The sequence below is a fragment of the Oncorhynchus mykiss genome, chromosome 24 (assembly GCF_013265735.2).
Source record: "Oncorhynchus mykiss isolate Arlee chromosome 24, USDA_OmykA_1.1, whole genome shotgun sequence".
Lineage (NCBI taxonomy): Eukaryota > Metazoa > Chordata > Actinopteri > Salmoniformes > Salmonidae > Oncorhynchus > Oncorhynchus mykiss.
In genome coordinates, this window is record NC_048588.1 from 2,246,514 (window position 1) to 2,267,967 (window position 21,454).

Genomic DNA, 21,454 nt, shown 5'->3' on the forward strand with positions numbered 1-21,454 from the left:
TGAGGTAGTCTGTGTGAGTCTATAGCTGATACTCTACCTCTGAGGTAGTCTGTGTGAGTCTATACCTGATACTGTACCTCTGAGGTAGTCTGTGTGAGTCTCTAGCTGATACTGTACCTCTGAGGTAGTCTGTGTGAGTCTATAGCTGATCATGTACCTCTGAGGTAGTCTGTATGAGTCTATAGCTGATACTGTACCTCTGAGGTAGTCTGTGTGAGTCTATAGCTGATACTGTACTTCTGAGGTAGTCTGTGTGAGTCTATAGCTGATACTGTACCTCTGAGGTAGTCTGTGTGAGTCTATACCTGATACAGTACCTCTGAGGTTGTCTGTGTGAGTCTCTAGCTGATACTCCACCTCTGAGGTAGTCTGTGTGAGTCTATAGCTGATACTGTGCCTCTGAGGTAGTCTGTGTGAGTCTATAGCTGATACTGTACCTCTGTGGTAGTCTGTGTGAGTCTATAGCTGATACTGTACCTCTGAGGTGGTCCCAGTCGGTACGTCTGACTGCTGCTCCCGCTGTCCCTCCAGGTGGGCGTTCACCCTGATCATCATCTCGTCCTACACGGCCAACCTGGCTGCCTTCCTCACTGTCCAGAGGATGGAGGTGCCCATCGAGTCAGTGGACGACCTGGCTGACCAGACGGCCATCGAGTACGGCACCATGCACGGGGGCTCCACCATGACCTTCTTCCAGGTGAAGGGCACACACACATGGACACACACACACGGCCCCCTCCACCATAATAGATGACCTGTCACTGATCTTATCTTAGACCCTGTCACCTCACTGTCTGTCCCCCTCTCCGTCTCCACTGACCATGACTTATCTGTTTCCTGTCTGATTGTCAATATCCTCTTCCCCCTGAAGGAAAGCTCAGTGCTGCACCTGGAGAGATAGGCAGTGTGGGTCAGCCACTGACTTTCCCTGTCTGTCTATGTAGTTGGCCACAAAGCAGGGTTTCACCTGTCAAAGAGAAAGAGAGAGGGGGAGAGAACGACAGAGAGAGACGGAGAAAGACAGAGAGAGGGACCAAGAGAGAAAGACAGAGACAAAGACAGAAAGAGAGAGGGAGAATCAGAGAGAGAGGGAGCTCATCTCTCTCCTTTAGATTCCTATGAGATTCCAGAGCTCAAAGCATGCCCTCAGCCCTCAGATCAGACCATATTGGGCTCCCAGTGGCACAGCAGTCTAAGGTACTGCATGTCAGTGCAAGAGGTGTCACTATAGTACCTGGTTTGAATCCAGGCTGTATCACATCCGGCTGTGATTGGCAGTCCCATAACAGCGGAGCACAATTGGCCCAGCATCATCCGGACTTGGCCGGAGTAGGCCGTCATTGTAAATAAGTGACTATTTAGACGACTTGCCTAGTTAAATAAAGGTTCAATAAAAAATGTAGCAATTGAAATCTGACCGTGCTTCTATGACATGTCCCCCTATATCATAGAACTCGCGCTACCAGACGTACCAGCGCATGTGGAATTTCATGCACTCCAAGCAGCCCAGTGTGTTTGTGAAGAGCACGGAGGAGGGCATCGCCCGCGTGGTCAACTCCAACTATGCCTACCTGCTAGAGAGCACCATGAACGAGTACTACCGGCAGCGCAACTGTAACCTCACCCAGATAGGAGGTTTGCTGGACACCAAGGGCTATGGCATCGGCATGCCAGTGGGTAAGTGGTGGGAAGGGGATGGAGGAAAAGGAGGGGTGGGTGGGCAGGAGGAGAGAGTATCAATTGTAACCTCACCCGGATAGGCCTGTTGGATACATCGGCATCGCAGTGGGTAAGAGAAGAGACATCATTTACACGACGCTAACTGTAGCGGGCATCTTTTTGCCAAATGTATGGGTTTTCTCTGTTCGCTGTCCTTAGTGCAGTGTTTATGAAAAGGAAATGCTGTCACTACCTCGGTTTCAAAGTCCATGAAAAGTGGAGCAAACTGGAATGAGTGAAATTATTTAAAGCCACTCTTGGTGTGGACTGGAGTTTGCTTGAATAATCTATATTTCATTGTTCAAAGTCAAACCAACAAATGCGTTGGTCTTTGTCTTTGAAAAGTGTTACCCAAACCGTTCCCCAGAAACCCCTAGCCTAGAAACACTGCCTCAGAATACAGTGTCATAGGTCATAGGAAGGTTACAAATCATAGGTCATAGGAAGATTACGTTTACGCACTCACATATATAGACTAGCACTTGTAAACTGCACTCATCATAATGCATAAAAACACATGCTACAGGAAACTTTCCAGGAATTTAACTATATGTTCACTCATTGACGAGATGGTCTTTGCAGGGCTGTGACCCTCTGTGCATTCGGCTGTTCCTCCTCAGGGTCAGTGTACCGGGATGAGTTTGACCTTGCCATCCTCAAGCTGCAAGAAGACAACCGTCTAGAGATCCTGAAGAGGAAATGGTGGGATGGTGGCAAGTGTCCAAAGGAGGAGGATCACCGTGCCAAAGGTGCCTTCACCCCTCCATCTTTCATTCTCTCTCTAGCCATCCATCCTTCCCCCTTGTCCTCCCCCTTTCATCTTACTCACCCTATTTAGACTGGTTAAGTGTCAGGGTCACTGTGATGCTGACTATGGTGTGTGGGCGTGTGTGCGTACGTGCGTGCTTAAATCCCAGCCCCTCGTGGCACGCTTGGACAGACTCGGGTGTAGGAGCAAGGTGGTGGTGCTGATATTTGGCAGTCACGTACACAGGATTGCAGTGCGTGGCCTCCAGATTGTGGGCCTGACAAAAACTAGGGCACAGCAATTGGCTAGGTACTGCTTTGTTTCAGCTGTCGTGGGCAGCCTCACTGTCTGGAGGAGGTGCTTTCTGTACCATTGAGTGCCATGCATACAGGGACCTTTGAAATGTTTGGATCCATTTTTTGTAAATTTGATTGATGGATTCAAATAAAGTGTGTATGTGTGTGTGGGGTCGTGGGCATGGGCATGTGTGTGTATATACAGTGCATTCGGGAAAGTATTCAAGAGCCCTTGACTTTTTCAACAGTTTGTTACGTTACAGCCTTATTCTTAAATAGATTAAATAGTTTTTTTCCTCCGCTCAATCTACACACAATAGCCCATAATGACAAAGCAAAACAAAAAAAATGAAATATCACATTTACATACAATACCAGTCAAAATTTTGGACACACCTACCCATTTAAGGATTTTTCTTTGTTTTTACTTTTTTCTAAATTTCAGAATAATAGTGAAGACATCAAAACTATGAAATAACAAATATGGAATCATGTAGTAACCAAAAAAGTGTTAAACCAATCAAAATATATTTTAGATTTTTGATTCCTCAAAGTAGCCACCCTTTGCCTTGATGACAGCTTTGTACACTCTTGGCATTCTCTCAACCAGCTTCACCTGGAGTGCTTTTCCAACAGTCTCGAAGGAGTTCCCACATATGCTGAGCACTTGTTGGCTGCTTTTCCTTCACTCTGCAGTCCAACTCATCCCAAACCATCTCAATTGGGTCGAGGTCAGGTGATTGTAGAGGCCAGTTCATCTGCTGCAGCACTACATCACTCTTCTTCTTGGTCAAATAGGCCATACACAGCCTGGAGGTGTGTTGGGTTATTGTTCTGTTGAAAAACAAATTATAGTCTTTCAAAGCGCAAACCAGATTGGATGGCATATCACTGCAGAATGCTGTGGTAGCCATGCTGGTTAAGTGAATTCAAATAAATCACCCCCACACCATCACTCCTCCTCCATGCTTCATGGTGGGAACCACACGTGTGGAGATCATTCGTTCACCTACTCTGCGTCTCACAAAGACATGGAGGTTGGAACCAAAAATCTTAAAATTGGACTCATCTGACCAAAGGACAGATTTCCACCGGTCTAATGTCCATTGCTCATGTTTATTGGCATAAGCAAGTATCTTCTTATTATTGGTGTCCTTCAGTAGTTGTTTCTTTGCAGCAATTCAACCATGAAGGCCTGATTCACGCAGTCTCCTCTGAACAGTTGATGTTGAGATGTTACTGTTGCTTGAACTCTGAAGCATTAATTTAGGCTGCCATTTCTGAGGCTGGTAACTCTAATGAACGTATCCTCTGCAGCAGAGGTAACTCTGGGTCTTCCTTTCCTGTGGCGGTCCTCATGAGAGCCAGTTTCAACATAGTGCTTGATGGTTTTTGCAACTACACTTGAAGAAACTTTCAAAATTCTTGAAATGACTGACCTTCAAGTCTTAAAGTAATGATGGACTGTCATTTCTCTTTGCTTATTTGAGCTGTTCTTGCCATAATATGGACTTGGTATTTTACCAAATAGATTTACCATCTTTTGCATACCACCCCTAACTTGTAACAACACAACTGATTGGCTCAAACACATTAAGAATAAAGAAATACCACAAATTAACTTTTAACAAGGCACAGCTGTTAATTGAAATACATTCCAGGTGTCTACCTCATGAAGCTGGTTGAGAGAATGCCAAGAGTGTGCAAAGCTGTCATCAAGGCAAATGGTGGCTACTTTGAATAATTTGATTTGTTTAACACTTTTGCATTTCTGCCTGATTCCATGTGTTGTTTCATAGTTTTGATGTCTTCACTATTATTTTACAATGTAGAAAATAGTAAAATAAAGAAAAACCCTTGAATGAGTAGGTGTGTCCAAACTTTTGTCTGATACTGTAAGTATGCAGGCCCTTTACTCAGTACTTTGTTGAAGCACCTTTGGCTGTGATTACAGTCCCAAGACTTCTTAGGTATGACGGTCCAAGCTTGGCAAACCTGTATTTGGGGAGTTTCTCCAATTCTCTGCAGATTCTCTCAAGCTCTGTCAGGTTTGATGGGTAGCGTTGCTGCACATCTGGGCCTGATTGGTGGAGTGCTGCAGAGATGGCTGTCCTTCTGGAAGGTTCTCCCATCTCCACAGAGGAACTGTGATACTCTGTCAGAGTGACCATTGGGTTCTTGGTTACCTCCCTGACCAAGCCCATTCTCCCCCGATTGCTCAGTTTGTCCGGGCAGCCAGCTCTAGGAAGAGTCTTGGTGGTTCCAAACTTCTTCCATTTAAGAATGATGAAGGCCACTGTGTTGTTAGGGACCTTCAATGCTGCAGACATGTTTTGGTGCCTCAACACAATCCTGTCTCGGAGCTCTACAGACAATTCCTTTGACCTCATGACTTGGTTTTTGCTCTGACATGCACTGTCAATTGTGGGAACTTATATAGACAGGTGTGATGCCTTTCCAAATAATGTCCAATCAATTAAATTTACCACAGGTGGACTCCAAGTTGTAGAAACATTTCAGGGATGATCAATGGAAACAGAATGCACCAGAGCTCAGTTTCGGGTCTCATAGCAAAGGGACTGAATACTTATCTAAATAAGGTATTTCTGGTTTTTATTTTTTTGAATCTCTTTCCCTCTCTCTTTCTTTCTTTCTTTCTTTCTCTCTGTCTCTCGCCCTCGCTCTCTCCCTCTCTCTCTCCCTCCCTCCCAGGACTAGGCATGGAAAACATAGGCGGTATCTTCGTGGTGCTGGTGTGCGGTCTCCTGGTGGCCATCTTCATGGCGGTGCTGGAGTTTATGTGGTTTCTGCGGCAGATGCCCGGAACAGAGGTGAGAGAGGGCTATTTTACCTGCATCTGCTTTGTCTCCCTCTCCCCGCCCTGATGCGCTCTTCTCCCAGACCCAGCTCAACTCCAGAAGCAGCAAGCCCCATGAGCCCCACTATGCTGCCTCACACAGGTTGAAGCACATAGCTTCCTATCCCTGCCAGCCCCTTGCCAAGTGTGCGCCATTCCTTTCATTTGCCTCTGAGACCTCTGCCAAAGATAATACCTCACATACACTATCTATCTGCATGCCTTTATGTAGTAGACCTCAGCTGTCTCCACTGGTAGTGAATGTGACTGTAAATGCTGTGCTTTTATTCTTGAACAACCTCAAATCAGCCCGCTTTGAATTCATTTTTGAACAAGACGTTGTTTCATGGTTTGGAAATGATTTAATTTCAGTTTCTGCTGTATTTTTCTGTGATGTTTTTCTTTACGAAATATGACTGTTTTCAATTGTTCCCGATACAACACTGTGATATAAAAAATATATATCTAAATAAACCAGCCTGTGTACAGAAAAGCCCATGCCACCTGACTTATTTTTTGGGGGGACTAGGAAACAATCAAATTAGTGTGTGTGCACACAAGCTATCTATCTATCTAAGTGTGTATCTGGAATGGCTTGTTTGATTTTTGTCAGTTATAATGGCATGGCTCATGGCCCACGCAATGCCTCTGTAAGCTTGTTCCCTTCTATTACATTGCACAAAGGGAGATGCCATGGCCAAAACAGTTAGAAATATGTACTGTGTGACTACAGCTAACTGTGATGTGTGGATTATCATGCCTGTTCTCCTCGCCCTGTCTTTGTCTAGTCCACACTGACACTGTGTGATATCATTGGGAGAGGAAGACAGAGAGGAGACGGGCAAACCAGCACAGACATTTAACGCAATAAGGAAAATGCAGGGCAGGGATTTGTCTTATGTTACGAGGATGAGAATGGCAAAATGTATAATGTAACCAGTATTTCACAATAATTTCATATAATATATAAGAATGCGAAAGGAAAACACTACATGACCAAAAGTATGTGGACACCTGCTCGTCGAACATCTCTCTCCAAAATCGTGGGCATTAATATGGAGTTGGTCCCCACTTTGCAGCTATAACAGCCTCCACTCTTCTGGGAAGGCTTTCCACTAGATGTTGGAACATTGCTGCAGGGACTTTCTTTCATTCAGCCACGAGCATTAGTGAGGTTGGGCACTGATGTTGTGTGATTAGGCCCGCAGTCGGCGTTCCAATTCATCCCAAAGGTGTTCGATGGGGTTGAGGTCAGGGCTCTGTGCAGGCCAGTCAAGTTCTTCCACTCCAATCTCGACAAATTATTTCTTTACGGATCTCGCTTTATGTTCGGTGGCATTGTCATGCTGAAACAGGAAAGGGCCTTCCCCAAACTGTTCCCAAAAAGTTGGCAGCACAGAATCTTCTAGAATTTCATTGTATGCTGTAGCGTTAAGATTTCCCTTCATGGAACTAAGGGGCATAGCCCAACGTATGAAAAGCAGGCCCAGACCATTATTCCTCCTCCACCAAACTTTACAGTCGGCATTATGCATTGGCGTTCTCCTGGCATCCGCCAAACCTGGATTTGTCCGTCGGACTGCCAGATGGTGAAGAGTGATTCATGACTTGGCTTTACACTACTCCAGCCGACACTTGGCATTGCACATGGTGATCTTAGTCTTGCGTGCGGCTGCTCGGCCATGGAAACCTATTTCATGAAGCTCCCGACGAACAGTTATTGTGCTGTCTGTGCTTCCAGAGGCAATCTGGAACTCGGCAGTGAGTGTTGCAACCAAGGACAGACGATTCTTACGCACTACATGCTTCAGCACTCGGCGGTCCCGTTCTGTGAGCTTGTGTGGCCTACCACTTCGCAGCTGCTCCTAGATGTTTCCACTTCACAATAACAGCACATACAGTTGACAGGGGTAGCTCTAGCAGGGCATACATTTGACGTACTGACTTGGAAAGGTGGCATCCTATGACAGTGCCACGTTAAAAGTCACTGAGCGCTTCAGTAAGGCCATTCTACTGCCAATGTTTGTCTATGGAGATTACATGTCTGTGGATGAAATTGCCAAATCCACTAATTTGAATGTGTGTCCACATACTTTTGAATATACAGTGGCTTGCGAAAGTATTCACCCCGTTGCCATTTTTTTAATTTTGTTGCCTTACAACCTGGAATTAAATTTGATTTTTGGGGGGTTTCTATCATTTGATATACACAACATGCCTACCACTCTGAAGATGCAAAATATTTTTTATTGTGAAACAAACAACAAATAAGACAAAAAAAACAGAACTTGAGAGTGCATAACTATTCACCCCCCAAAAGTCAATACTTTGTAGAGCCACATTTTGCAGCAATTACAGCTGCAAGTTTCTTGGGGTATGTCTCTATAAGCTTGGAACATCTAGCCATTGGGATTTCTGCCGATTCTTCAAGGCAAATCTGCTCCTTCAAGTTGGATGGGTTCCACTGGTGTACAGCAATATTTAAGTCATACCACAGATACTCAATTGGATTGAGGTCTGGGCTTTGAATGGGCCATTCCAAGACATTTAAATGTTTCCCCTTAAACCACTCGAGTGTTGCTTTAGCAGTATGCTTAGGGTCATTGTCCTGCTTGAAGGTGATCCTCCATCTCAGTCTCAAATCTCTGGAAGACTGAAACAGGTTTCCCTCAAGAATTTCCTTGTATTTAATGCCATCCATCATTCCTTCAATTCTGACCGGTTTCTAAGTCGCTGCTAATGAAAAAACATCCCCACAGCATGATGCTGCCACCACCATGCTTAACTGTGGGGATAGTGTTCTCGGGGTGATGAGAGTTCTCGGGGTGATGAGAGTTGTTGGGTTTGCGTCAGAAATAGCAATTTCCTTGATGGCCAAAAAGCTACATTTTTGTCTCATCTAACCAGAGTACCTTCTTCCATATGTTTGGGGAGTCTCCCACATGCCTTTTGGCGAACACCAAACATGTTCGCCAAAAGCAATGGCTTTTCTCCTGCCACTCTTCCGTAAAGCCCAGCTCTGTGTAGTGTACGGCTTAAAGTGGTCCTGTGGACAGATACTCCAATCTCCCCTGTGAAGCTTTGCAGCTACTTCAGAGTTGTCTTTGGTCTCTTTGTTGCCTCTCTGATTAATGCCCTCCTTGCCTGGTTCGTGAGTTTTGGTGGGCGGCCCTCTTGGCAGGTTTGTTGTTGAGCCATATTCTTTCCATTTTTTAATAATGGATTTAATGGTGCTCCGTGGGATGTTCAAAGTTTCTGATCTTTTTTTATAACCCAACCCTGATCTTTGTCCCTGACCTGTTTGGAGAACATTATATTCATGGTGCCGCTTGCTTGGTGGTGCCCCTTGCTTTGTGGTGTTGCAGACTCTGGGGCCTTTCAGAACAGGTTTATATTTTCTGAGATCATGTGACAGATCATGTGACAGATTGCACACAGGTGGACTTAATTTAGCTAATTGTGTGACTTCCGAAGGTAATTGGTTGCACCAGATGTTATTTAGGGGCTTCATAGCAAAAGGGGCTGAATACATATGCACCCACCACTTTTCTGTTTTTTTATATTTTTTATTTCACTTCACCAATTTGGACTATTTTGTGTATGTCCATTACATGAAATCCAAATAAAAATCCATTTAAATTACAGGTTGTAATGCATCAAAATAGGAAAAACGCTAAGGGGGATTTGGCAATGTCAGTATTTAACCATCAAGTACCATATAGAATGTTGTACAGTTGTCTATTTTTCCTTGAAACCCCTAGGATGTTGTGATATTTTCCCAACAAACTTAATCTTAAGTTCTTTTATACGATATTGTCAGACTTAAATGTCCAGTACATCCCACTCTATCCTATTTGTGCAGCTGTTGTCTGTCCTGCATGGTGTCTGTCAGTCGGAGGACCACTTTGGAAACAAGCGTTTTAATTCATGCTTTCAAGTGATATCGTCTGGGTCCACATTGTACATTTTGTTGTATTATGTCTATTACCCAAAATACTTTTTTTTTTTTTAATTCAGCCTGCCCGTCAGTCTCTGATCTTGCAGTGTGTCAGTGAGATCTCCCGGCCTCTCTCTCCCTGTGTGTGTTGCAGCTGTCGGTGTGTGAGGAGATGCTCCGGGAGCTCCAGGGGATCGTCCTGTGCCGGGACAGCCTACAGCTGAGGCGTCGGCGGGGGACGACCATGCTCCGTCCTCGCCCCCTACCCCTGGAGGAGCGCCGGGCGCGGGCTGCTGCTGTCAGCTTGAGCAATGGCAAGCTGTGTGGCGCTGCCGCCGGCCTGCCCCTCTCCGAGCCCTTCTCCCACAGACTGGCGCAGGAGGCAGCTCTGGTGGCGCGGGGCTGCAGCCACATCCGCATCTGCCCCGAGTGCCGGCGCTTCCAGGGGCTGCGCGGCGTGCGTCCCGGGGGCGGCCCCAGCCACGGAGCCTCGCCAACTCACAGCGAGGAGAGCATAGAGTGGGAGAAAGCAACCAACAGTAGCGAACCCGAATAACAAGGAAGCACCCCCTTGACCTAGACAACCCCTTTACCTACCTAGACCACCACACACCCACTGTACTACTGTACCCAGTAGGCACCCCTCCACAGGGGCAACAGGGAGCATCATGGGAAGGTCATGTGGTACTGTGACAGGAGCTGCTTTGGTCCTGGTGCGTTTGATGTTGGAGGACAGCGGCTGGGGCGATGGCTTTGGCTGTGGATATTTTGAGCGCGTCCCCCGTGGAAGGGATCTTTGAGCTCTGGAATGATGCCCTGGGCTTAGAGATGGAACTGCCATTGGACATATCCATAGAGACTACCAGAGGAAGTCCGTGAGAGGGGACACAACCTCTCTGTATGGGCTGTCTGTCTCGAAGGCCCTATGCCCTGTCTAGGATGTGAAGGACACAGGTTATGGGGCATTTGTACTATGCAGTATTTTCTGTCACTCATTGTGCTAATTGTTGATCTGTTTTTAAATTATTTCTCCTTTTGTTGTGTTCTGGACATTGATCATATTGTTACCATTCTATTGTTCTCTGAGACGATACGATGTTTTCTTTTCCCCAGTGTGTACAGTATTGCCTTTTCAGAGCTACAAACAGAGAACACATAGAAAAAGACGTCCAATGCAGCATCATTCTTTGAATACTTTGTTTTGTGTGTGAAAGTGCCAAAAAATGAAGCTGATCTTGAACGATGGGCATCACGGCCTTGAGACAACGACGACAAAGAGAACCGAAGATAAAAACAAACACAATGACTTGTTTTATAATAGTGATTATATTCTATACAAAAATATGTTTTAGATGTATTTCTGAAAGACCGCAATGCATGTCAGCAAGTGGGATGCTGATGATTGGAGGGGAGAATGAGTTTCCCGTTCAAACAATTTGCCCAGAGACAAAAAGAACCCCAATGTAATCAGAAATAGTCATCATTCATTCCCTTTGCTCATGTGTGGGACCTGTCTCTTGATATTGCCCCCAGATCACGGGTCATTAACACTAGATACCACAACATACCACCATTTTGAGTTTCTTCCCATTGCCCACTGTGGTATACAGTCTCATATGAATCCCATATACTGTAAGTGATTGATATGGGTTCACTATTCCCAATTTGTCCTCTCTATTCCATCTGTTCAACACTCTCTCGTCTTTGTGCTGCGCTATTGCCTTGACATGACCCAGACCCACTCTCTGCGGCGTGCACCATACACTCATGCACACGCGCAGGAATGCACACACTCACACAGGCAGGCACAAAGGCATGCGCGCGCACACACACAGACACTACATACACAGTACACACAGGCAATGCAGATAGTCACACTGCAGAGGTAGTCATACTGAGATGGTGGCACTGGGGAAAAATTCAACACATTCCAGAACCAATTAAAACTGAATGCTCCCGTAAATGTTTTTACAGGAATTTCACTTTGATTTTTAAAGACTCCGCCCCAAATTAAACATTGTCTTACGCTTTCATATGTATGAGGGGTTTGAAGTCTTTCCTGGATCACCATCTGTTTTGTAAATTCTGCAATATGCATTGCAAAAGATTATATGGAGCCTACATTAATGGGAATAATTGGGTATAGGCCTACGGATTTCCCATTGCTTACAAACTTCAATTTTGGGGTAAGCTGTCCCTCTAACCATCAACAGAGACCCTCATTGCAAGATCTGGGTCGTATTAATTAGGCACCAAACTGAACAAAAAGGGGTGAAACGGGGAGGGCCTACTTGAACTTCTCCAATCAGAAACTTAAAATGGAAGTGTTTTCCATCACATGCCCTAATGAATACGACCCTAGTAATGAAATCAAGGCCCGATTTGATTTGTGGAGCAAAGCTGTTCTTTCTCCGTGTGTTCATTCAAGTTGATTTATTCAGTGTACCGTATCGAAAATTCATCGATGTAGCATATAATGTTACTCATTTCCTGGATGTTTTATAAGTTGCTGGTGGTGTCCTTGAGATTTGCTGTTTTGGCTGTGCTTTTCTACTAAATGGACTAAAATGAGTGGGCGACAGTGAACAACTGTGGCCTGTCTGTCAACATTAGGCTTTGATGGATCCGTCTCCTTGACAATGCCCAAGGGGTGTGCCACTCATATGTCAAGAGTGCCTGAAACCAGGCCATCTTGACAAAGTATTTGATTGGAGGCATCCAGGTATGTCAGGTTCATTTGTATTTGTCACATCCAATCTAAAATCTGGATAGACTCTTTCAGCATTTGAATTGAATCCACTAGTTAGTTGATATCATTCATCTCTAAAATTGCTTTTCAAGGCATCTATACAGCGCGGCAGTCAAACATTCCCCATAGTATATGCGTTCTCCTGCCTTAGTGTAGGCGGCTGAAAAACCTAGGCCATACATTTTTACAATTATGATAATGAAACGACTAAGCAGATCGCTTAGGTTGGGTCAATGAGAATCTGAGACTGGAGAAAGAACTGTTGTCTATTTTCATAATGCCTTCATCTATATCTCTTGAGCCAGCAGGCCACAAATGCAAAAGATCTCTTTTAGAACAGTGGTATTCAAACTTTTTCAGCGGGGAATCCATTTTTTCCGCCAGAATGTCTGGGGACCTCGTTTTTTTCCCCCAGAGAATTTCTCGCGACCCGACCTCAAATCTAATGACGCAACCTTAAAATCTGTACATTTAAATTTTTACATCAATAAATAACCTTCAATTCATTGCACTTTCATCTCTTATAAAAAAATAAATAATAAACCAATAAACACATTTACTGAATAAAATTATATTTTCGAATTATCTTTCTCAAAAACATTTCTATATTGTTCCATACAATAATCTGTACACTAAATTGTTTGTTCCTAAAAAAAATCTACATGCTGATTGAGTGTACAAAACATTAGGAACACCTGCTCTTTCCATGACAGACTGTCCAGGTGAATCCAGGTGAAATCTATGATCCCTTATTGATGTCACTTGTTAAATCCACTTCAATCAGTGTGGATGAAGGGGAGGAGACAGGTCAAAGAAGGTTTTTTAAGCCTTGAGACAATTGAGACATGGATTATGTATGTGTGACCTTCAGAGGGTGAATGGGCAAGACAAAAGATTTAAGTGCCTTTGAATGGGGTATGGTAGTAGGTGCCAGGCGCACCGTTTAGTGTTTTAAGAACTGCAACGCTGCTGGGTTTTTCATGCTCAACAGTTTTCAGTGTGTAGCTAGAATGGTCCACCATTAAAAGGACATCCAGCCAACTTGACACAACTGTGAGAAGCATTGGAGTCAACATAGGCCAGCATCCCTGTGGAACGCTTTCGACACATTGTAGTCCATGCCCCAACAAATTGAGGGCAAAAGGGAGTGCAACTCATTATTAGGAAGGTGTTGCTAATGTTTTGTAAAAAAAACATTTTTTTACATTTTACCTACCCCACTGCAGCAACCCCAACTTTGAATACCACTTTTTTTTAAAGGTTCTCTCACTTCAATGCTAGAAAATCACTAGTGAATTAATTTAGTAGCCAATGTCACCACATTCAACAAATATGAAGTATGCCCCATTAAAAGTCCCTCAATAATACCAAATATGGTGTTGTAATTTAACAATTCCTTTACTTGTGGTATGCAGGGCCATTCTATTCCTTAGTTTCATTTTACAAACGAAATCATCATCTGGGATCATCATCTGTTTTCAAAGGATTTGATTTCTTCTCAAATGTCTGTTCATTTTACCACTAGAGACCAGTCCGACATGTTTCCATACAATGTGAATACCCGTAAAATAAATTATGTTTTTTGGTTTACAAGAGGTTTTACCCTGTGAGTGAAGTTGTCCTGGTTTTTGATGTGTAACTATTCTCTGAGAAATGTTTTCTGTACAGTGTGTTTGTTTTCGAGCTTCTATGGATACAGAGAGAGGTGGTAAAGAATAGGCTGTACAGAGCTCATTGTTATATCATACAGAGGCTATAGTGTCAATGCACATAATCCTCTTATGGACCATTGTTGTCATAAGTGTGTAAATACAGAATGCTCAACCAGGGTTTCCCTGTGGAGGTTCCAGGGGCTCTCTATTTCTACAAGCCCTCAGCCTAACCATCAAATTTAACTTGTGGGAACACATCCACACATCCATATACAAGCACATACAACTACAGGCATGATGAGTAATGATACATTCACATATTCAAATTAGCAGGTTTTCTATAATATCTAGTTGTTAGGTCACAGAGATTGCGTCCTAAATGGTACCCTTTTTGCTATTACCTGCTCTGGTCAAAAGTAGTGTGCGCTATGTAGGGAATGGGGTGCCATTTGGGACGCAAACTGAGACAACGTGGGGTCAGCTGGATGAACTCCCGGGTTTAGTGGGATTCTGTGCACCTAACATTTATGCACGAAAACATTCATAGACATTAAATCAAGCCTAGTTGAAATAAGATAGCCAATTACCTTGAAGGCTAAAGGGAGTTGAATTGGAATGAAGAGGAATCGTCATGTAGAAGAAGTAGCACTCAGACTTTCACTGGGAGACCTTGGGTAGGATGGCAGGATTTGGCTGCTATTTTATATGCTTTATTTTCTTATGTTGTCATTTTTATTCCACTATAAATACATTTCTTAAAACATAAACCGCCATTCTGAGGATTTCCTGGTTGTTATGTTGTCTTTATTGAACATTGTAAGGCCATGCAACATTTTAACATGAATGGTGGATACAGTGGCGGTCATAGCCGTTTAAGATGAGGGAGGACGTTTTGTTTTTGCATGAGCATGGCCTGATTTCTATTACAGCATACTGGATGACTTCCATTCATATTCTATTCACCCAGTTCAATGTAGCATCGAGCTACTACATGATACTAAAAATGTTATTTGACCATAATGAGACTATGAGTGATAGTTTACAACGTATTGTAACAGTCAAAAGTTTGGACACACCTACTCATTCAAGGGTTTTTCTTTATTTTTTACTATTCTCTACACTGTAGAATAATAGTGAATACATCAAAACTATGAAATAACACATATGGAATCATGTAGTAACCAAAAAAGTGTCAAACAAAACTACATTTATTTTAGATTCTTCAAAGTAGCCACCTTTTGCCTTGATGACAGCTTTGCACACTCTTGTTATTCTCTCAACCAGCTTCATGAGGTAATCACCTGGAATGGATTTAAATTCATGCGGTTGAGCCAATCAGTTGGGTTGTGACAAGGTAGGGGTGGTATACAGAGGCCCTATTTGGTAAAAGACCAAGTCCAAAAACAGCCCAAATAAGCAAAGACAAACAGTCCATCATTACTTTGAGGCATGAAGGTCAGTCAATCCGGACCATTTCAAGAACTTTGGAAGTTCCTTCAAGTGCAGTCGCAAAAACCATCAAGTGCTATGAGAAAACTGGCTCTCATTAGGGCCGCCACAGAAAAGGAAGACCCAGAGTTACCTCTGCTGCAGAGTTCATTAGAGTTACCAGCCTCAGAAATTGGGATGAATTGGACCACAGAGTGAAGGAAAAGCAACCAACAAGTGCTCAGCATATGTGGGAACTCCTTCAAGACTGTTGGAAAAACATTCCAGGTGAAGCTGGTTGAGGGAATGCCAAGAGTGTGCATCTCATCAAGGCAAAGGGTGTAAACTTTGACGAATATAAAAAATATATACATTTTGATTTAACACTTTTTTGTGTACTACATTATTCCATATGTATTATGTCATAGTTTTGATTTCAAAATAAAGAAAAACCCTTGAATGAGTAGGTGAGTCCAAATTTGAGTTGATAGATCTAGGATGTAATCAAACGAGAGTTTATATTACACAAATTCATGCATGTTTATCCCCATTTCTTTTCGTTTGATTCCGTTTAAGGATTTTTTTTCAACAGAATCAGTGGAATGAATACACCCCTGAACACGGTAAACACAGTTTACTTTCACTCTCCTCCTCTCACCTTTTCTCTTAGTTTGTGGAATCCAATGCACAACACATGAGCAGGCAAAAAAAATCTTTCCAAGCCAAACCATATGAAAACCGCTACACACAGCCTACATTGTTGTCCCTATATTAGCTAAAGTAACGCCATAGTCAGCATAGCTAATGGAAGTAATGCGTTAGTAATCCCGCTACAATCATGCAGAACGTTACAGTCAGTAGTTAACAGTTACACCGGTGGGCCCCAGTGGCAATAAATTAGTCAAACCAAAAGCTTACCTTGCCTTGGAAGAGTACCAGTGTTGTGTTGGATATAGCCAGCTACAGTATATAACATAACATTCCTCTGTTTGACCAGGGTGTTTAAGTCGGCTAAACTAGTTAGCTACATTTGCTAGCTAAGTAAGTGAAACCAAAAATGAGAAAAAAAATTACTCTCTCGCTTCTCCTTCATTTTTGAATAAATTAATAAGTTCAAAACTGTTAAACGGTTGTCTTTCTCTCTATTTGAGTCGACTACTTACCACATTTTATGCACTGTGTAAGTCTTACTGTGTCTATGCAAGGTGAGAACCATGAACCTTCTAGGTTTTATATTGAATTCAATGTACCCAGAGGAGGATGGAAGCTACCTGTCTTCCAGCTACACCATGGTTCTACCCTACAGAGTGCTGTTGAGGCTACTCTAGACATTCATTGCAAAACAGCGTGTTTTAATCAATTATTTGTTGACGTGAATATATTTAGTATAGTTTTATCTAAACATTTAAATTGGACAAAAAAAAAATCTAATTCACTGAGGAAGACAGTCCTCCCCTTCCTCCTCTGAGGAGTCTCCACCGGGTGAATAATATTCCCAGTTATATAGGCAGGTATCCTAGTGGTTAAGAGGGGCTAACCAGAAGCTGGTATGTTGCCAATTCGAATCCGGGGTCTGACAGGACAAATCTGGCGGGAAGGGAGCTGGCAAAAGGGTTGCTGGTATCAAATCAAATTGTATTTGTCACATGCTCCGAATACAAGTGTAGACCTTACAGTGAAATGCGTTCTTACAAGCCCTTAACCAACAATAAAAAATGTAAATAAAAAACAAATAGTTAAAGAGCAACAGTAAAACAACAGTAACAAGCCGATATACAGAGGGTACCTGTACAGAGTCAATATGTGGGGGCACCGGTTAGTCGAGGTATTTGAAATAATATGTACATGTAGGTAGATATGTACATGCATCTGTAAAATATGTACATGCATCTGTAAAATATGTACATGCATCTGTAAAATATGTACATGCATCTGTAAAATATGTACATGCATCTGTAAAAGTTTGTGAGTGTTTTTGGTGACAAGCCAAATTTCTTCAGCCTCCTGAGTTTGAAGACGTGCTGCTGCGCCTTCTTCACCACGCTGTCTGTGTGGGTGGACCATTTCAGTTTGTCCGTGATGTGTACGCAGAGGAACTTAAAACTTTCCACCTTCTCCACTACAGCCCCATCGATGAGAATGGGTGCATGCTCGGTCCTCCTTTTCCTGTAGTCCACAATCATCATCTCCTTTGTCTTGATCATGCTGAGGGAGAGGTTGCTATCCTGGCACCACATGGCCAGGTCTCTGGCCCCCGTGTTGAGGATCAGCGTGGTAGATGTGTTGTTACCTACCCTTACCACCTGGGGGTGGCCCGTCAGGAAGTCCAGGATCCAGTTTTAGAGGGAGGTGTTTAGTCCCAGGGTCCATAGCTTAGTGATGAGCTTTGAGGGCACTATGGTGTTGAACGCTGAGCTGTAGTCAATGAATAGCATTCTCACGTAGGTGTTCCTTTTGTCCAGGTGGGAAAGGGCTGTGTGGAGTGCAATAGAGATTGCATCATCTGTGGATCTGTTGGAGCGGTATGAAAATTGGAGTGGGTCTAGGGTTTCTGGGATAATAGTGTTGTGAGCCATGACCAGCATTTCAAAGCACTTCATGGCTACAGACGTGAGTGCTACGGGTCTGTAGTCATTTAGGCAGGTTACCTAGTGTTTTTGGGCACATGGACTATGGTGGTCTGCTTGAAACATGCTGGTATTACAGACTCAGTAAGGGACAGGTTGAAAATGTCAGTGAAGACACTTGCCAGTTGGTCAGCGCATGCTCGGAGTACACGTCCTGGTAATCCGTCTGGCCCTGCGGCCTTGTGAATGTTTAAAGGTCTTACTCACGTTGGCTACGGAGAGCGTGATCACACAGTCGTCCGGAACAGCTAATACTCTCATGCATGCTTCAGTGTTGCTTGCCTCGAAGCGAGCATAGAAGCACTTTAGCTGCTCTGGCTCAAGTCACTGGGCAGCTCACGGCTGTGCTTCTCTTATAGTATGTTATAGTTTGCAAGTCCTGCCACATCCGACGAGCGTCAGAGCCAGTGTAGTATGATTCGATCTTAGTTCTTTATTGACGCTTTGCCTGTTTGATGGTTAGTCTGAGGGCATAGCGGGATTTCTTATAAGCATCTGGGTTAGAGTCCCGCTCCATGAAAGCTGCAGCTCTACCCTTTAGCTCAGTGCAGATGTTGCCTGTAATGCATGGTGTCTGGTTGGGGTATGTACGTACAGTCACTGTGGGGACGACATCATCGATGCACTTATTGATGAAGCCAGCGACTGATGTGGTGTAGTCCTCAATGCCATCAGGAAGAATCCCGGAACATATTCCAGTCTGTGCTAGCAAAACAGTCCTGTAGCTTAGCATCTGCGTCATCTGACCACTTCTTTATTGACTGAGTCAATGGTGCTTCCTGCTTTAGTGTTTGCTTGTAAGCAGGAATCAGGAGGATAGAATTATGGTCTGATTTGCCAAATGGAGGGCTTTTGTCCGTGTGTGTAGTAATGGTGGTTTAGAGTTTTTTTCCCTCTGGTTGCACATTTAGAAGTTAAGTTAATTAGATTTAAGTTTCCCTGCATTAAAGTCCCCGGCCACTAGCAGCGCCGCCTCTGGATGAGCGTTTTCCTGTATCCATGTTGTCGTTCAGCCACGACTCGTGAAACATAAGATTATACAGTTTTTAATGTTCCGTTGGTAGGATATTCGTGATCGTAGCTCGTCTATTTTGTGATGCAATGATTGTACATTGGCTAATAGGACTGATGGTAGAGGAAGATTACCCACTCGCATTTGGATCCTTACAAGGCACCCCAACCTACGTCCCCGATATCTCCTTCTCTTTCTCCTGCGAATGACGGGGATGAGGGCCTTGTCAGATGTCTGAAGTAAATCCTTTGCGTCAGACTCGTTAAAGACAAAAACTTTGTCCAGTACGAGGTGAGTAATCACTGTCCTGATATCCAGAAGCTCTTTTCGGTCGTAAGAGACGGTGGCAGAAACATTATGTACAAAATAAGTTACAAATAAAGCAAAAAAACACACACACAATAGCACAATTGGTTAAGAGCCCGTAAAAGGGCAGCCATTTCCAGCGGCGCGATTCGTATCAAATCCTAGATGCCATTGCCTGCAATTGTGCCTTTGAGTAAGGCACTTATCCCTCCACAACAACAGCTCCCCGGGTGCCCAGTATGGCAGCCACCTGCACCTCTCCAAAACCGGTATATGTATTTACAGTTTGGCAAAAAAAAAAATAATTCAGCCACCAATTGTGCAAGTTCTCCCACTTAAAAAGATGAGAGAGGCCTGTCATTTTCATCATAGGTACACTTCAACTATGACAGACAAAAGCAGAGAAAAAATCCAGAAAATCACATTGTAGGATTTTTTATGAATTTATTTGCAAATTATGGTGGAAAATAAGTATTTGGTCAATAACAAAAGTTTATCTCAATACTTTGTTATATACCCTTTGTTGGCAATGACAGAGGTCAAACTTTTTATGTAAGTCTTCACAAGGTTTTCACACACTGTTGCTGGTATTTTGGCCCATTCCTCCATGCAGATCTCCTCCAGAGCAGTGATGTTTTGGGGCTGTTGCTGGGCAACACGGACTATCAACTCCCTCCAAAGATTTTCTATGGGGTTGAGATCTGGAGACTGGCTAGGCCACTCCAGGACCTTGAAATGCTTCTTACGAAGCCACTCCTTCGTTGCCCGGGCGGTGTGTTTGGGATCATTATCATGCTGAAAGACCCAGCCACGTTTCATCTTCAATGCCCTTGCTGATGGTAGGCTTTGTTACCTTGGTCCCAGCTCTCTGCATGTCATTCACTAGGTCCCCCCGTGTGGTTCTGGGATTTTTGCTCACCGTTCTTGTGATCATTTTGACCCCACAGGGTGAGATCTTGCGTGGATCCCCAGATCGAGGGAGATTATCAGTGGTCTTGTATGTAAAGCCGGATTTGGATACAAAAAGATTTCCCAAGCTTTAAACATCCCAAGGAGCACTGTGCAAGCGATAATATTGAAATAGAAGGAGTATCAGACCACTGCAAATCTACCAAGACCTGGCCGTCCCTCTAAAATTTCAGCTCATACAAGGAGAAGACTGATCAGAGATGCAGCCAAGAAGCCCATGATCACTCTGGATGAACTGCAGAGATCTACAGCTGAGGTGGGAGACTCTGTCCATAGGACAACAATCAGTCGTATATTGCACAAATCTGGCCTTTATGGAAGAGTGGCAAGAAGAAAGCTATTTCTTAAAGATATCCATAAAAAGTGTAGTTTAAAGTTTGCCACAAGCCACCTGGGAGACACACCAAACATGTGGAAGAAGGTGCTCTGGTCAGATGAAACCAAAATTGAACTTTTTGGCAACAATGCAAAACGTTATGTTTGGCGTAAAAGCAACACAGCTGAACACACCATCCCCACTGTCAAACATGGTTGTGGCAGCATCATGGTTTGGGCCTGCTTTTCTTCAGCAGGGACAGGGAAGATGGTTAAAATTGATGGGAAGATGGATGGAGCCAAATACAGGACCATTCTGGAAGAAAACCTGATAGAGTCTGCAAAAGACCTGAGACTGGGACGGAGATTTGTCTTCCAACAAGACAATGATCCAAAACATAAAGCAAAATCTACAATGGAATGGTTCAAAAATAAACATATCCAGGTGTTAGAATGGCCAAGTCAAAGTCCAGACCTGAATCCAATCGAGAATCTGTGGAAAGAACTGAAAACTGCTGTTCACAAATGCTCTCCATCCAACCTCACTGAGCTCGAGCTGTTTTGCAAGGAGGAATGGGAAAAACTTTCAGTCTCTCGATGTGCAAAACTGATAGAGACATACCCCAAGCGACTTACAGCTGTAATCGCAGCAAAAGGTGGTGCTACAAAGTATTAACTTAAGGGGGCTGAATAATTTTGCACGCCCAATTTTTCAGTTTTTGATTTGTTAAAAAAGTTTGAAATATCCAATAAATGTCGTTCCACTTCATGATTGTGTCCCACTTGTTGTTGATTCTTCACAAAAAAATACAGTTTTATATCTTTATGTTAGAACCCTG

The 21,454-nt window shown here is 43.6% G+C and overlaps 1 protein-coding gene across 1 annotated transcript in view; it reads left to right on the forward strand.

The window, feature by feature from the left end:
- The window catches only part of LOC110503540 (glutamate receptor ionotropic, kainate 4-like), a 425,725-nt gene extending 410,988 nt beyond the window's left edge, over positions 1–14,737 (forward strand). The window contains exons 17-21 of the mRNA XM_036961231.1: positions 532–697; positions 1,452–1,677; positions 2,340–2,468; positions 5,476–5,594; positions 9,712–14,737. Of these exons, the coding sequence (XP_036817126.1) occupies positions 532–697; positions 1,452–1,677; positions 2,340–2,468; positions 5,476–5,594; positions 9,712–10,113 (1,042 nt within the window). The 3' untranslated portion in view covers positions 10,114–14,737. The remainder of the gene's footprint in view (positions 1–531; positions 698–1,451; positions 1,678–2,339; positions 2,469–5,475; positions 5,595–9,711) is intronic.
- The last annotated feature ends 6,717 nt before the right edge of the window (positions 14,738–21,454 follow it).